The sequence below is a fragment of the Vidua macroura genome, chromosome Z (assembly GCF_024509145.1).
Source record: "Vidua macroura isolate BioBank_ID:100142 chromosome Z, ASM2450914v1, whole genome shotgun sequence".
Lineage (NCBI taxonomy): Eukaryota > Metazoa > Chordata > Aves > Passeriformes > Viduidae > Vidua > Vidua macroura.
Window position 1 is genome coordinate 64,356,912 of NC_071611.1, and position 18,330 is coordinate 64,375,241.

Genomic DNA, 18,330 nt, shown 5'->3' on the forward strand with positions numbered 1-18,330 from the left:
TCTCCAGTCTGTGTAGTCTCTAGGGTTCCTTCCTTTGGAGTGAAAAGATAACAAGCAACAAGCAAATTATTGACCAAAGAAAGGAAAGAATTAGGCAGAATATAACATTTCCAAGAAAACATTACAACAAAACTATGTAAGCTTCAATAGCTGTATTATCCAATTGTTGTATAATTCACTACTTGAAATAATAGTGCAGTCCTATAAATAGTTATAATTCTTGAATTGCATATCATTATTTAGGTGAAATGTGAAAGAATTATGACTCAGGATGTGGAAAAAGTCCTAGAAGGAAAATAGCAGAAAGCTAGAATAAACAGGAAGATGGTGTATGAGGAAAATAAAATACTTCCTGCACTAGTCTAAAATTAATCCTAGACTGAAAATAGATAGGAAAGTGAAGGTGATTCATTAAATCCAAGAGTGAAAGATGGAAAAAGAAAGAGAACAGGGTTAGAGTTAGGATTAGAGTTAGGGTTAGAGTATGTCTTAGGGTTAAAGAATGTCTTAAATGAATAAATGGTGTGGAAAACAAAGCCGTGATTACTAGCATTTTGGAAAAATTGAAACTTTTCATCCAGCATCTCTAAAGCCTGCCTACAGGGATTTCACGCTGTCCTTTATAGATATGGAAAGAAGACATTTGCTATCATTTCCGTAAAGAGTTATAATAATTAACTTCTAGTTTAAATGTTTTTCTTTAAAAATTTGGAATACAATGGTACCTAAATGAAAATGCATTTAAAACATTCTCATCTGTGAGAAAGACCTTTGCTTTACCTGAAACCAGAGAAATCCACTGATCTCTGTTTTGCATCTCCAGCTAGGCAAATCTGAGCAATTTGCAGGGGTATTAACTAGGGACAAGGTGTTTGTGATTAATGGAGAAATTAGTGGCGGGAAGACTGTAGTCTTACACACTTAAGTAGACTTAAGTAGACTTAAGTGTGTAAGTCTGGGAAAAAAATTCTACACAAGAATAGGACTGCCAAGTTATATTCCAAATAAAAATAAACAAACCCTATTTAGACATTCTGTTTTCTGCATGAGACATGAGACTTGAAGACATTCTCTAAGACAGGCAAACACTGTAACTCAAAATGTTAAAGTCTGAAAATGCTGCTCAAAAATATGAACTACATTAAATTACTGTGAGCTGTGAATTATCCAAGCATTTATGTAATCTCAATGAAAGCAATAAGATAATTTCATTCTAATTCTATGGTGTGGATCCACTGTGCATTAATCAGAAGCCTGGAATATAAAAACAGGTTCTGTGAGACCACTAATCAGAAAAGGCAGGACTTGATGAAAAAGGAGTTTCTTGTACCTTATAAAATGATTTGCCTGTGAAAGGTATATGTTTTTCTTTGAATAATCAGAACAGAAAAGTGTGTTCTATACAGAGTAGAAAAGTCTAGTTTATTGAACAATTTGTTTTGTACTCAGATATTCCAAAGGGCACTGTGTTAAAAACTTTGTCCTTAAATTTGTGATGTTGTCTAGAAGAAAATAACAACAAGTTTTTGTTTTGTTCTACCCAGAGAGAATATTTTTCTGGATTGATAATTTTTTCCACCTTCACATTTTTGAAAAACACATGAAGGATTTTTTATCACCCTAGTCTTTCCTTAACTCTGTGATCTACAAAACAAACATTAATGACATTACTTCTAATGTACTCTGAACATATTAAAATGTAACCTAAGATTGCTTATTTTTAATGAATGCTTTCTAGCTCTGGTAATTATTCTCAACCTTCTAGTAAGAAGGGCTTGGTTTATTTTCAGATCTAGCAAGTCTGTCTTTACCTTCAGACCTGCCTTCAAGTACATGAAGGAGTTCCCTTAGAATCTGGATACCTGCCTGCTGAGAGAAAGCAATTTTACAGGTAAGATGAGGAGGTCTTAAGCTCTGTTCTCCAGTAAGGAATTCGTAGTGCCTGCCTAGGCAAATTGTTTCAGCAGCATGTGCTTCATCAAGGTCTCAGCTCACTGAAAAGGCTGTTGCTTTTGGTCATAAAAATAAGTAGTGTCATTTTCTCTTTGCGATGAATTCTTTCATCCAATCATATTCCTGTATGCAAATATACCATGGCTGGTTCAGATAAAAAGCACAAATAAAGCCAAGAGCTCAGTCAGGGCAAAAACCACTGTATTCCCTTTACACCTTTTTTCACCTGTTTTTCAGGAACATCCTCAAACTTCTCAACTGAAATCATGAAGAAACACGGCTCAGACAGCAATCCTGCTCCAGTTATGGCAGCGCTGCCAGAACCATTAAAAGATCTGAAAATTAAGTACACCAAGGTTAGTAGCACTTGCTTTTCCTAATCTTTCTTATGCATTCACTTCAGACAGTAGGATATGCTATTTTAACCTTATATGAACTATGGAAGACACTGTAAATCAGTGCTTAAAATGTTTATTCTGGCTGAATTCTGATTTTACACATATTAGCAAGTGATGTTCAGTGATCCTTTTAACCTAATTTAAAGCACCTATATGTGTATGCATGATAGAATCGTTCCATATTTCACTTGGTGTGGGTGTTGTTTTTCTCCTGAAACAAATTTTCATCAGTGATAAGTTTACCAGAAAGTATAAATGGAGAAAAGAAGGAAATGTTTTGACTATATTATTTTTCAGAACAGTGAATTAAAATAGCAAATTAAAAATAAGTTAGCATATTGCATTGTGTTATACCAGATTCAAATAATTATACTAGATAAGCTAACATGGAAAGGGATGTGTGAAAACAAAACTAAAATAAAATTAATTCTGGTCACATGTTTACATTAGAGAAAATGAACCTGGTTTTGAATTTGTTTTTCAGGTAAACAAGTAACTAATAAACTAGATATAGTCTACCAATCTAACTATGCAATTTTACCATAAACTCCTTGAAATAGAAAATTCTTTCCATATAGAGTTAGAAATATACAGATAAAGAAGGTCTGGATCCAGACTTTTGTTTCCAGCTTTAAAGGACTCTTTGGTGGTTTTATATCACAATATTGTATTGTAGCACACAGAAACTTTGCCCTCTGAAACATTCAGGTTTGAATGGATCAGAAAGGACCTCTTAACTATGGAGATTCTTGGTTATTGTTATTTTATTTTTCTTGATACCATTGCAAGGGAAATAATTTTATTTTCTAGAACCACTGTTTACTTTCTTTTCCTAAAGTAGGTATTCATCTAAATTAGTTCTTTTAAATTCCATCCTCTCCATCCTATTCTATTCTATCCTTTTTTTCTAATGGAAAAAACTTCACCATGTTCCATTACATGTCTTTCTTGAATAAATCACACAGGCTCTTACTTTGTAAATATTTAACAGGAAAGATATGTAGTTCTGCTATGTAGTAGCCTGCTACTGCTCTTCCTGTCTCAAAAAAATTATTTTATTCTTTGGTTTTTTTAGTTTTCTAAAGGAAAACAACTCATATGTGAAAAACACCAAGTGAAGCAACTGAATAATATGCAATACACAAATTCCTGTAAATATTTCCATCCTTTAAAAATATTTCATTATTAAGAATCTATTCTGTTAGTACAAAAAAGCAACCAAAAGACAGCCAGCATTGTTGAAAGGTCTAGTTTGTAGTGTGAAATCAAGGAGAGTGTCACATAATAAATATTTATTTCGCTTTGACAATAAGTACTATTTCCTTAAAAGCTGCATATAAATTCTAACTGTGCAGAAAAGCAACGCACTTGTTTATAAAATCTAGCACATGTCTGTGAAGGCTTGATTTTTGCAATGCTTTCCTCCTCTCTTCAAATATCACATAGGATTTTCTGAAAGCCCCAGCAGTGTACTAAGGGACAGGGAGTTGGGAAAACAGAAACGTCACCGCATACACAACACTCATTCCACAATTTAATAAGGCCTCTGCACTCTTGTGTACCCATCCCATTCCTCTCCTGTCCCATACAAGCTGGAACATGGGATGTGAGTGACTAGTAACACTGGAAGAATCAAAATGAGGGAAGCACTAATTACTGCTGATGTATTAACCTTTCTGTTTAAATCAGCTAGAACCAGATCCTTCATCTTCGCAACCTCCAATTTATCTTTTTCTACCATTGCATGAAACCAACAGTCATCACAAAAGGATCTGAAGAAAGATCTGCAGGAGATGTTCCAAGTACTATCTTTACCTAACAGTCTATTTTATTTTCTGTGTTTGGAATCATTTGTGGCTTTTCACATGGTTCACTTAACTAAATGATCTATAGATTGGTATAGCTATATTTCAGAGTAAGCCTTTTACATATGGTATAACACTTAACACACTTCAAGAAATTTGACTTTCAGACATCAATTCAAATGTATTTTAAACACTGAAATTGGCTTTTGAACCATAAATGTTCAAAATGGATTTTGAACCATAAAGTAATCTTGAATTGGTTTCATATATGAACCTCCTTTAAATATATTTCCATTAACCCAATAAATTTTGGTAGCTACATAAAAATGTGTTAGTAAATATTTTACTTAGTTAACATGGAGGAATTAGACAATGATTGCTTTATAAATGCTTTCTGTCATGATGCTTTCACATACACTAAACCCTGTAGTACTCCTTTAATCAGAGAAGCTCAGATTAGTTAATTATTAGGTTGTCAAATTGCACGAGGGGAAGAAAAGGGCTGAACATTCTCTTGCTCAGCCACATATGGAATATCAGGAAGTGTGGAAGGGTAAGACACTCTGAGTAAAGAAAAATTATAGCTGAACATTAAAATGCTGCAGCCACTAGCTTCAAAAACAAAGGTCAGACAAAAGCTCAAAAGCATAATTGGAATATCTGGGGAAAGGTAATGAGCTAGAAAGGTACGATAGAAACTTACTCTTTCTAAGATCAGCTCACTTTGTGTAAACAGAGTCACTAAGTGGAAAATAAAAAAAATTACGTAATATTTAATAGAAAGAGTATATTCTCTGATTATTGGTCCATTGCAGCAGCAAAATGTAATTCCTGCATCAATAATAGCATATTGCAAGGGAGAGAAAGAAAGCTACATGGACTATTAGCCAAATATAAACTTCTTGTACGGAAAAACCTAAGTGGGAGAAAAAAAAGAGATTTCACAGTAGCATCTATATTGACATATTTCTTTAAAGCTTAAATTTTCATTTTTTGGTAATACCTTAAGAAATGCCACATATTTTAATTTTATTGCTCAAAGAATACAGTGAGATTCCCTAACATATTTTGAGACTAGTAAATTAGAACATATAGCACTTAAATGAGCCTTGTTTTGGGCCACATAACTTTAAGGCTTAGATGTATCTGTAAAATTTACTGACAAGTAAATTTTTAGTGAGTTATTGTACTCAAGAATACCTGAATGGCTGTCACAATCTATATAAGCAGGACTGAACAGATACAACAGCTATTCAGCACTGTGCACCACCTCACACAAGTGATGCTGAACTGCCTCCACCATGTGTCCAGCCTCAGCCCTGGTGTCTCCTCATTGTTCCTGGCCTGTAAAAACTTGCTCTTTGTGAAATTCCCTGCTTTACAGTCCACACGAGAAAGCTTGAGACCAGTCAGATAAGCAAGGGCTCAAATCTGGTGATCACTTTTATCTTTGTAAAACAGGAAACTGGGCTCATTTGAAGAAGATTGTCAAGAAAAGTTTTGTTATAGCCAGGGGCAGATTTAATGTGGCAAGAGGCTTCGCTTTTTCTTACACTGTAAGTTTGGAAGAGTTTCTGATATCTAAACAGAATCTTCATATTTAAAAAGCTATCCTTAATAGCTAAGTTAGGGAATGCCTACATTACTTTTCTTGACTACATCTCTGTATGAATTATAATGTAAATCAATATTAGTGAATTATATAAAAATTCCTCCTGAACAAACAGTGAGTTTATAGAAAGATGCTGAATATAGGATCAGTGTGACAGCAGAAATTTTCTTTTTAAGCTGTACTTCTAAGTTATTTTGCAGAGGTACTGTAGCCTGAAACCCTGTACAGACTTCATAGCAAAAAGTTATGATTCATAAGATGATGACAGCTAATGTAAAGACCCTAAAATTTCTTTCAGCAGAGCTATGGTGTTGTTTGTCAGAGGCAAAGCTGTACAGAGTAAAATGCTTTCTTCCCTCATGCAGCTTAGACACAAATATGGCACTTCCCATCTAGCAGATACTTCAGAATTAATTCACAATTCTTTCAAAATACTCCAGAACTGAAGGAAAAGAAACTGTAGAGGTGGCAAAAAAAAAGGGCAAAGTTCAGGTCTTGTGTTTCCATTCTCTGCTCAGGTCATCTGAGTGATGAAATCAACTGTGTAAACAAGGAGAGAAATACTGCAGCCTTGCAAGTAACTTCAACACCAAATGGATGGCATTAGATCATTTGAACTGAAATAAATAATTTCAGAAATGCAAGATGTTATTGCCCTATGACATTGAGGAATAAAGACATCAGAGGGTTTTTGGCTGATGTTGCCTGTGCTTTATTTAAAATACTAAGGTCCAACAGTGTACAGTCTCATCTACTGGAAATCTGTATTTCCAATTCTACTGCAAAGAAATCTGAATAGTATTTGGGTCTATTCAGTCTATTGAAATAGCCTATATATAGTCTACTTCAACTCTTTGGGTTGTTGAAATAATAATTAAAAAAAATCTTCACTCCTAAAATTCCAGTGAAGTAACAGTTACAAACATCTGTAACAATATTTCTAAATCTTTGCAAAATAAATTTGTATCCCTAAACCTGGTGAGCCGTAGACAGTCACCACAGACAACCCAGTGCATAGCACTTGTCACAGAGGGGTAGGTCCTTTGCATTTATGTCTGAAGAGATGTCAGTGGAGTTCTGACTCACTGATAGAACACTCTAACCTACTGCAAGATGATCCCAAGCATTGTTTTCCTCAGCAGGTCAAGGTTGTTGCTAGAGGCTGCTGTTAGCTGGTACTTCAGTATTGCCTGGATTTAGAGATCCACATCCTATTTATAGAAAGTATTCCACAACATTTTATGAGCATGGCTGCATGCACGTTAATGAGTACAGCTGCCTGAAATGTGCTAATACAGTTTATATGAGAGTTTTGATTTTTTTTTCCTTTCCCATCTTTCTTGCCCCCATTTTGCAAGGCCGCTATCTAACTTATGAAAGACATATGGGTTATTTGATTTATACAACTCTGATACAATATTGTGTGTATATATATATATATATATATATAATATATAATGAAGTTATATTTTAAACAGGAATGGTATTAGAGACATTAATAAAATATATATTCTAAACTAATATTATGGGTGAAATTGATTGGTGCAATAAACGTAGTATTTAAACAAGCACTTTAAATATTTCCAAAAATTGTATGTTTTTCATACATATATATATCTTTCACATACATATATCTTTCACAGACAGATATGAATTTGGCATACTGTAACATCATAGCAGTGTTATGTTAATATTTACCCTTTACTTTGTCTCTTTTCTTGGCAATGGCTTTTGTCATAGTAATCATTTAACTGCTGTCTCTGTCCTTTCACCACAACTGGAATTTTGTGTGGATATTCTTATAACTGGCTTCATAACCTTTCAAAAATTTCCATGGACTTAGATATTTATTTCACAGACAACTTTTGTTAGATTAGGAGTTTGATCAGTCTGCTGGTCAGTCCTGATGGTCAGAGGTGGCAATGACATTGTATAAGATGCCCACATAATGACAAGCAGAAAAATACAGAACTGTATTAATATAATACAGAAAGATATTAATACATTAACAGATTGTTGCCATATCCACTTAGAGATATTAATTTTATCATTCTTGATGGTTATTAATAAACTATTCATCAATAATTAGCAACTACTCAACCAGTTTTAATACTATGCAGAATATTTATTCCCTGAAATTTGTCACATTTTAATAACATATGTGGTTGTGCTGGAAAGATTTATTCCTCAAGTTTCTGTGACAAAAAACATTTATCCTGCAGTTCTGACGTCTTGATAGTGTCTTGCCATGTCTTGAGTCAACCATCATCTACTTTGCCTACACCAAAGTATTTTCTGGTTTTCTATTTCAAAGTTCCTGTTTCTCTAAGCAGCAACACTAGGTTCTTTGTCCTAATGGAGAGTGCTAGCTGATCTCACTGCTAGACTCCAGTAACTAACTGTGGGGAAAGACGCCTTGCCTCTAGAGAGAAGCACAATTTGAGTTCAAAATACCTGGTAGAGTGAGTCAGAGTCTGACACCCTGTAGGTGAGCACAATTGAGATCTCATATGCATTCCTAGAATGCAATGGCACTGGAAGCCACTTTGAAGGGCAGCATCAGCCCACCAGCATCAGGAGGGTGGGCTCAAAGTACTGGTAGGACAAATTAGCATGGCATACCCGTTTCAGCACTGACTTGAACCCAGAGATCGCAGAGGGTCAAGCAGAGAAGAGGTGCTGTTAACTTTGGACTGTATACTTTATCATGCCCACTCCAAGAAGTGTACAAAACACTTATTAGCAACTTATCCTCCTCTTTTCAACAGCTGTGCATTTATCGGGTCTTTTCAAGGCACATTCCTTTCTGCTTCAAGGTTAACCTACAGTTAAAAAAGAAATTAAACCACTTTGATCACTTTACCAACAATGCCCCAGAGATGACAGGCTCTAGAGTAGCTCTAGAGTGCACCCACAGGTAAGGCCCAGGCTCTGTTTTGCATTTGTGAACAGGAGTAAGTACTTCAAATTTCAGCCAGAGGTCCTTTTGTATGTCCTAAGCACACAGAACCATTTGGGTGCAACTCTGTGCAATGTGCTCTAATATAACCCTACTTGAGCAGGGAGATTAGACCATAGGACCCCACTGTGATTTCTTCCAGCCTTATCCATTCCATGATTCTTTAACTCATTCAATTGACTATGACAGGGTTTTTTTTCAGTCTCAGTTTCAATTTAAAAAAAAACTGCTATTGCTTTTGTTTGTTTGGGGGTATGGTTTGGTTTGGTTTGGTTTTGGTTGGGATTTTATTTTTTTGGCAGGAGAGAGTGAAGATAAATCAAAGCAAACCTAATTAAAAGAGTGATCTCCAAGATATTCTTAATTCAGTATACTATACTTACTAAATCCAAGGACTGGGTTTTCTCCTGTCAGGCCATGTAACAGAAAGTGCCTGCATTGTTACCAACCCTGTGAGCATGGGAAATTCAGGTAGGTTTCCTTAGGTCATTTAGGACTGAAGCTCCCTTCCACTTCACAGGAAGTAGAAGGACCAATTTACAACAGCATATTTTTATGACATGAAACAAGTAAAAATGCAATGTAGAGAAAGTTTTCCTCTCAAAAAGAAGTGAATTTTAAAAAACTGATCCTGGTTAAGTGTGTATGTGATTACTCATCTCTTCAGAATAATCTAATAACAGCTATCCAGTTTTAGTTCAGACATCTATCAATCTGGCAGCTCTCAGCTATGGAAGGTAGGTTTATGCACCAAAACATAGAACAGACAACAGCTATACATGTGTTACTAATATTATTACACTCCTTCTTCCCCTGCAGATATTTATAAACAATGAATGGCACGATTCAGTCAGTGGTAAAAAATTTGCAGTCTTTAATCCCACAACGGAAGAGAAAATCTGTGAGGTTGAAGAAGGTGACAAGGTAGGGTTTTCTTTCTTGCCCTTAACTATAAATTTAATTTCAGTGCATCTTAAAAGTAGGAAGGCAAGCAGCAACTTGTGTAATGTAAAACATTACTTCAAGTGGACCTGCTTCACCCTGTATACCTTCTTTTACAAACCCTTTTTTAATAAGGCATAACATTTTTTGTAAAGAGATGCTGAAAAACTGCTTTACCTTAGACTCATATGAGAAAAGTTCTGAAGAAACATTTTTTCTGATTTGTTTTACTAATATTATTGATCCTTTTTCTTATCTGTGATCACTGACATCTAAAAATTTAGTTGGGATTTTATTTTATTTTTCTGTTATGTTTTCTTCATTACAAATTAATATAACCTTGCTCATTTACACATTTATATAAGGCTTTTTCTTATAGAAAATATAAAAAAGACAAATACCTATCATTTCACACAAATTTTGTGAAGATGATCACTACCATGAATATTTTTAGCTATTTGTAGTCTCCGTACTGCCTCCTAAAAATATTTTGTTTTGTGAAAAATATATTGGAACATAGTCCTAAAAATTACTTTCAAGCTGAAGGTAGCCTATCAAATAGTCACTAATTCCACCAAGACTGACCTCCTTAAAGCGTGTTGAATCAAGCAGGTGATTAAAAATATTATTCAAAACTGTAAAGAAACTTTTTTTTTTTTTCATTTTTATGAGATGCTTTTGTGGAAAGTTTCAGATAGATGCCATGTACTCAAAGATATAATGAAAACCTGAGCCATAATCTCTATATTTTTGTAATATTTGTGTTTTTCTTACAAACAGGATTTGACTGGTGTTACTATATAGCTTAAATGTAAGAAAAGTGGTTGTTTTTTTTTAAATAGGATAGACAATTTGCTTAACAGCATTAAAAATGCTGACCAAAGAAAGGGTTTTTTATGTATTCTGAGAAAGTAAATACAAGAAATGAAGGTTTAATTTCCAAGTTCACAAGTCACTGGAAATAAAGCTGGTTTTATAATTACTGGTTTGGTTCTTGCACATATGTATTTAATTTTCTGTATTTCCACTTCAAAGTTAATCTTGCATCCAAAAGTGAATTCTTTTTCACATTTCTCACAAAATTATATATTCATTTTAGTCAAAAAATATGCATCTCTAGAATGTTTTGTATAACAAGCATTTTTTAAGCTTAGCATCAAAATGTTAAACATCTTTTTATCCAGTAGAACTAATGTAAAACTTGTAAGTTTGTCTGTGTTATAAGTTCACCAAAAACTATTGCCAATATAATAAGCACGTGCTTTTTCAGAACCTTTTAATTTACTGTACAGAAATTCACACTGAAATAAAATTCTCTTTTGAGAAATACACTCAGAATCATCTTCTCATTAAATCTTTTTTTACTCTGGTCTGTAATCTCATATAATAATCTTTGTCTCTAATGTTGTTTAGTACTTGAGCAATAGTGACTACAAATCACTAAGAAGGTCATAATGATGTCACATTTAAAACATTTTCTCAGAGAAACATGGCTGAGAAAGTCTGACTTTTAATTATTTCCCGTGGAATGAAATTGTTTTTAAAAATCTAAACACCTGAAGATTTTCAAAGGTTTTTCTTTTCTTTAATACCATCTATCTGTAAGTAGTGCTGAGACAGTGATAATTTATCATTCCCAAATTAAATTACTTATAACCTGCAACTGTTCACTTACCATTCATAATTTCTGTAGCTTTCTTTCCTTACAAGCTCTCAACCAATTCATTAAATGAAGAGATAATACTATTCAAAACACAGGTTTGCTTTCTCTTCAGTAATTTTGCAAACTAATGTGTAATGACAACTGCTATTAACTAAATTGCCTAGTGAATTGTGCAGATCTAGTAAATTACACAGTCATTATGAACCTAATATGCAAGAGGCTAGACTTCAGATAATGAACCAAGAGATTTTAAGAATTTAATTTGTGCATACAATAAGGTTGACAAAGGGCTGTCCACTGCCTTGCAGTGGTATTTTAAAAAACAAGAGGAGATTACAAAGAACAGACAAGGTGGGAACTCTTTTCTTCCAGTTTGATGGCTCTTCCAAGCTACATTCCTAATCCTAAAGGCCCCTAGTAATAAAGCAGCTCACCAAATGGTCAGGTTAGTTTATGTAAAATAAATGTACTTCTGTAAAAAAACTAAACTGGCTCAGAAAGGAGTTTTTATACTCATAGTGTAGATTTATGCAATGAAATTAAATTTCATACAGTTGAAGAACAATCTTTTCTTATTACTTTTCATTCACAGGCCTATATTACTCTTATATTATTTTTCTCAGTTTTAATTATTTCTGCACTTCTAGTAGAAAGAACATCAGATAATGTAGCTCTAATATATGTTCTTCATATTCATATGATATTTTTTCCCCTTCTCCTTTTCCAAGGAAAGCGGGTGAGCCCTATCAAGTTAAGGCCAAGCCACAAACCTTGAGTCCTATTGCAAAGATGTAGAAAACTTATGATAGCGCTCAGAGATAGTGATAAGATGTTTGAAAACATGTTGACAGATTCTGAAGAAAATAAATTCTTAATTTGGTAGATTTCAGCTACCTGGTATAGGTGACTGGTCAGTATTACTCTATAGTAATGGCTATGCTATTCATATAGTTCCTTCCTTCTTTTCCAAAATTTCCTGGAAAACCGATTGGAAGTTCTGTGGCCTTCTGCCTCACGGTTCTGTGCTGGGCTTTCCAAGTCACTAACACACCCCACTCACACCTTCTTAATATTGGTTGATGACTACCAACATCAGTTAAAGATTCAAGATCTAGTTCGTGTTTAAAACAATTGACTATAGTGTTGACTTAATTGAATTTGCTGACTGAGTCAACCTTGATAGTGATTTCCCTGGAGGAGATATTAGCAAACAGCAAAAAATAAAAGATAACCATCAAACATTGTATGCAAACTTCTCTGGGAAATGTGGCCTATAAAGAAACTCCTTTTTATTCTTTTTTTTTCATTAAATTTTTCATTTCTGACCAAAAAAACCTAAAATAAACCTCTTTTCTATGTCACTGTTTTCATTGGTAAATTTTACAAGAACTTTGAAATACAGAAGAATTCCAAGTACTAAAAGCCTTTTTTTTCAAGAAATTGTAATTGGTTTTTTTGCTTCACACAAAATAGTTTCATTGTAGATTTTTCTTCTATAGTGGAAACCAAATTATAAATAACAAAATATGTGATAAAAAACATCAACAGACCAATTAGCTGTCTAACCTAATGACAGTGCTTAGACTTCAAAGTGTCTAGGCTTAGCTTTTTAAACATGGCATATTTTTAATTTTTAAAGTAATTTTATACATAAATATTTTTTAAAATTTTCAAAAATAAATTCATAGATTTGTCTTCCTTAATAATAAATTTGTGTTCATTTTATGAATCATCCTAAGGAACAAGCTTTTCTATCCTGGTCTTCATTGCCCTATAAGATACTTTCAGATGATAAATTAAGCATTTACCTAACACACTCAGGCATCTCTTTATAAATAAAAGAGAATAAATTATATCATTAATGCAAGTGCTTGGTGTGTAGGAAGGGCTTAAAAATCAAAATTTTAAAAATAGAGTTCTTTTATATTTTTTCATTTTGGAAACTTTGAGAACCTGTCTGTTTCTCATAGAATTTTACATTCCTGAAATATCAACAGAAGTGTTTGAAAGAAAATAGCCCATGTATTTAACATTACTGGTACTAATTTTGATTAGATTGGGTTTTTTTCTCTTATTTCAATTTTATGTCAAACTTATGCTAAACTTTACACACTGAACAGCAAAAAAAGGAAAAAGGCTTATGACAGAACCAATTTTTGATCATGTAAGTGTTTTTGTTTTCCCCACAGGCAGATGTAGACAAGGCAGTTAAAGCAGCAAGAAAGGCTTTTGAGCTCGGGTCAACCTGGCGTACAATGGATGCTTCAGAGCGAGGAAGGCTCTTGAATAAACTAGCTGACTTAGTCGAAAGAGATCGTCTGATTTTAGCTGTGAGTATGATACGTGAACAAAAGGAAAAGGAGAAAAGTCCTGATTTTTACAGAAAGATACAAGAGACATGACTACTCTTTGGAAAGCTAGGCTGTCTCAATACTTGGTTTTCTTCTTTGTAGCAAATGGACTTCTCTAAGCTGGCTTGCACTCTGGTCTATTAACACCCTATATCCACAAAGTACTTGAGTATTTGATTAGCTTTAAAGTGATACTTAAACTGCCTACAACCAGAGTAATTTGAATCACTGATTCTTAAGGGCACACTAACATTGATCCCATGGTTAATGCTTGTCTAAACTAAAGTCTGAATCAAGGCCTAAACTCAAATCATAGCCTGAATCAAGGCCTAAACTCAAAGCTTAGCTCCATGCTTATAGATGGTACAAGTCAGAACTGGAAGAAATTCTGAATTTCATGACTCTATATTTTCTTATCGCCAGTCCTTCATTAACTCCAGAGTGCAATTTGTAACAAATTATAAAGCTTAACCAGAACCAAAGGCAGCAATGGATTATTTTAGAAAGAACAATAACATGAGTGCTGGGGAATGATGCCCTTGTCACTCTTGCTCCAAGTATGACACAAGAACAGACAAGAGACCAAATTGCAAGAGGAGAAAAAGAAGCTTTAATACAAAGGATTCTCCAGGTTATATAGACTGATACGATACATTCTACTTGATTGGCTAATTAATAAAGACATCTTTCTCGCACACTGTCCTTGAGAGGAACAGAAAAACAAAGTGGAAAAACACCACCTGCAGATTGTTTATACTAAGAAGTTATCACATTCCTACAACACCCTAAAAATTCTCACAAGCCACTGTGAGAAATGATTGCTGTTTCTGTCTCCCTGACCAGGCTGGCATCCACACGCCCTCTCTCTACAAATGACTGTGTATTGGCTATTTTACCATACTTAACAGAAGACACATAACTTGTAATGCTCTCACCTACAGATTGTGCATTAAGGCAAGAAATTACATATAAAATAGAAATACACCACCAATTTGATAAAACCTAGTATCCTCCTCCTTGTTTTAAACTCCACTTATGATACTATTATTAAGGTGACTTCTCTGCTATTTCAAGCACATTCTGGAATTAAAATTTAGGTGGGATAATTGCTTGTGCTGAAGATGAAACCTGGTTTTCTGCAAACAGCATAAAAATTTAGAGAAGGAGGAGCATCCAGCATTCAGGATCATCACTCAGACTGATCCAGTTACAGCTTGAAGTATTTAGCCATTAGCCACAAAACACACTGTAGATAAGCTCATAAAATTTAAACCTTCAACTATGCAACATCTGCAAAGCATCTGTTGCCCATTATATAGTAGAGTTTTTCAGGAGAAACCTCATATGGGTGGAACTTATGCCCTTTAAATGCTAGATTTGACTTGAGAGAGACAAAATTTAAAGAGAGCTATATTCTAAATAGAGCAGTATGCCCTCTTGTCCATTAAATAATTGGATGAGCTGGTATTTCTTTCTTCATTGTACAGTCTAAGGCATTACAAATGCAAAGAGGATGAAGATACAATTTTTTTTCCCAAAGGTGGAACATTGAATTATTTTTTGTTTACATTTGCCATTTTCATAATATAAAAGAATTGCTTTTCTCTGGGGCCTCTTCCAAATCTCTGTTTTACTGACTTTATTTATATTTCCTACAACCTAATCATCTTATTAATTATTTCCCTTTTCAGAAAAGGTATGTATGAGTAAAGTGCTTTCCAGATTTCGAGAGAGAGATTTTCTCCACTCACAGTTTATCCCACCTGCAAAACTAGTACAATAGAGTAACACATACTCCTGCAGATTAGAGACCAAATAGATGTCCAAAGCTAATTGCAAAGTCATGTTCCTGTGTTCATACATTTGACTAGGATTAAAATTATTCCCTTTCAGTGCTTTTATTTGTTGATAAGATGCTTCAGAGTCTCAGCAGACCTGTAGATAGCCATAAAAAAGTCAAAGCAAAGTACTGGAAGAGCCACTGAGAATTGTGTTACTTAGAATTCAATCTCTTGTGATGTTGAAAACTAGAGATTTCATAAGTTTGAGGCCAGGGAAGAATTTTCTCCCATGCCCAAACAGAAGGAAAACAGTGCCACATATATTGCCTGGAATGGCAAGGGTATATCTCATTTAATGAGTTCTTTGTTGCTAAGAGCCATCAAGTATTGCTCTGTTTGTTCTGTTCTCCTCCCCAGTATGGTATCTGAAACATGTCTAGTTAACTAAAAATATGGACTTCACAGGGGAATTGTTGGTGAAAAACTGTTCTTGGAGGATCAGTCTGTTGATCCAACCTGAAATGCTAAAGAATGCCAATCTGATTACATCTTGAAATTATAGTTTAGATCTTATATCTATAGTTTGGGCTTTTCCTGCTAAATATTGTAACAAGATTGTTCATAGAGCTGAAGGTCTTCAATCTTTCTGTTTTGGAAATCTTGAGAAAAATATTCTTGAAGTGTCAAAAATATGACACTACTTAAGAACTGCTCATGATCTTCATGTCCCAATAGTAAGGGGCATGGAAATTAATCCAAACCACATTCCTTAGATATGGCTGGAAAACAACCCTATTTAGAGACTCTTTTCCATACAACTATTTATTTTTCATAACAATTTTTTCTCACTTAAGAGTTCTAGATGGCTCAGCTCTTTCCTTTGCACATCGAACACTCAAGGTGTATTTAGGATATTTTTACAAGACTTGAATCTTGATGATATTTTATTTGCATCAGTTATTTGCACTGTCTCCTTCCTAATCTCTTGATCTGTGCTTGCAGAATATTTAACATAAAGTAGAACTGTGTAGCTGATTCACATGGGAGGAATGTTTTTTGAGTAAATCTTACCACTACAAATGCATTGTGATCATGCTATCTGCATAGCTCAATACAAATAAACCATCATGAAATTTTTTCACTTTGAAATTGCTTCATTCAGTTTTTCAAAATGTGTTCTTCATAGGGGAGTTATCTAAATAGTTATTTTAAAGCTGAAATCCTTAAAGTGAACTTCCAAAAGCTAAATTACAAAGCACAAGCAAAAGAGCCATTATCAGTATTTGATATTAACATTTTAATTGCTGTTGTCTGCAGACAATGGAAACCATTGATGGTGGGAAGCTCTTTTCCACGGCCTATCTAATGGATTTGGGTGCCTGTATCAAAACTTTACGCTACTGTGCAGGCTGGGCTGATAAAATCCATGGGCGTACTGTTCCAATGGGTGAGTAGCTCCAAGATAACAAAACTACAGAACTGAGGCCAACACAAGCTGTAAATAACTGACTTTTATCTAAAAGTTGTGCAACACAGAAAATATCTCCAATGGAAAATATTTTCAAAAGTTTTTAAGATAGGTTATTAAAGGGTTGTCATAGTTCTTGGTTTAAATATTTAGTGTAGGTCTTCACATTTCTTTCTTGTTCTATACACTACTAATAAGTATTGTTTATGAACCAAAAAAATTTAACCTGTATGTACATCTAAGAAATCCGGTAGGCTACTTTTGCATAGCAATGTATAGTTTATACAAGGCTACAGTAGTGAGACCTGGGTGTCTACATATTTAAGCAAAGATTAGCACAAAGCAGTAATATTTATTTCAGTGATTGAATAATGTATTAGGAAAAGTACTACAAGATAGGAATGAGGAAACAGCATTTGCTAAAATTTCATTCCATTCCCTTTCCCATTAAGCAGCTCTATGAAAACATTTTCTCTCTAGCTACCTTCTCTCAGCAAGACAAAGAAAAGAATGGCAATAAAGAAGGAATTAAGGAAAAGGTAATAAAGAAGGAATTAAGGAAAACTAGAGTGATAAATACTTCCAACTTTTTTGCCTCCTGTAGACCTCTATACTTGGTTTAATGGAACACATATTTATATGAATCAAAGAGAATTTTATATTTATTGGATTTGATTTAAGCTAAGATCTAATATGAAAAAATGTCTGATATGTACCTAGGATTTAAGAGAGAAGTTTTTAATAGAAAAAAAAAAAAGGTGATAAAAGAAAAAAGAAATGAGGAATGCTTATTGGTGTGCTGTGCATACCAAATTGAGAAGCAGGGTTGTCACTGCAAAAAGACAGACAGACTGGAAAAATCAAACCTTGGAGCTATGAAGAAAGTAGACATTGAATCCAGATGTACTTTATGACTTTTTGCATAGTTAAGATTTTAAAAATATCATTTATAAGTAAAATTATATCCAGCTAAGTTTTGTACCCTACTTTATAATCTTTGTGATTTAACTGTTTCTCACCAATGCTTTGTCTGAATGCCTAATTTGTTTCTTTTTCCCATAGATGGAAACTTTTTTACATTTACTAGACATGAGCCTATTGGGGTGTGTGGCCAAATCATTCCTGTAAGTTGGAACCATTTATGTAAACACAAATGCTCCTTGTTACAAATGGAAAAGCATTTGAAATTTTGTCTATGCAAGTGCATTTGTGAAACATTACTAACCAGAAATTTTCAGGTCCTGAAAGATAGAGGCTATCCTGAGTTCTGTAATTCTGATTCATCAGTGTGTGATGAGTCACTTCGGTCCAACCTTGTCCCTCTCCTCCCTGTACATGGAGAGAAAATAAATCTCAGAAATTTGACTTACGAAATAATTTGAAAGATGAAATTGTGTT

General features: G+C 34.0%; 1 protein-coding gene across 1 annotated transcript in view; it reads left to right on the forward strand.

The window, feature by feature from the left end:
- Nucleotides 1-2,158: 2,158 nt before the first annotated feature.
- The window catches only part of ALDH1A1 (aldehyde dehydrogenase 1 family member A1), a 31,204-nt gene continuing 15,032 nt past the window's right edge, over nucleotides 2,159-18,330 (forward strand). The window contains exons 1-5 of the mRNA XM_054004308.1: nucleotides 2,159-2,309; nucleotides 9,547-9,651; nucleotides 13,522-13,662; nucleotides 16,782-16,911; nucleotides 17,995-18,056. Of these exons, the coding sequence (XP_053860283.1) occupies nucleotides 2,220-2,309; nucleotides 9,547-9,651; nucleotides 13,522-13,662; nucleotides 16,782-16,911; nucleotides 17,995-18,056 (528 nt within the window). The 5' untranslated portion in view covers nucleotides 2,159-2,219. The remainder of the gene's footprint in view (nucleotides 2,310-9,546; nucleotides 9,652-13,521; nucleotides 13,663-16,781; nucleotides 16,912-17,994; nucleotides 18,057-18,330) is intronic.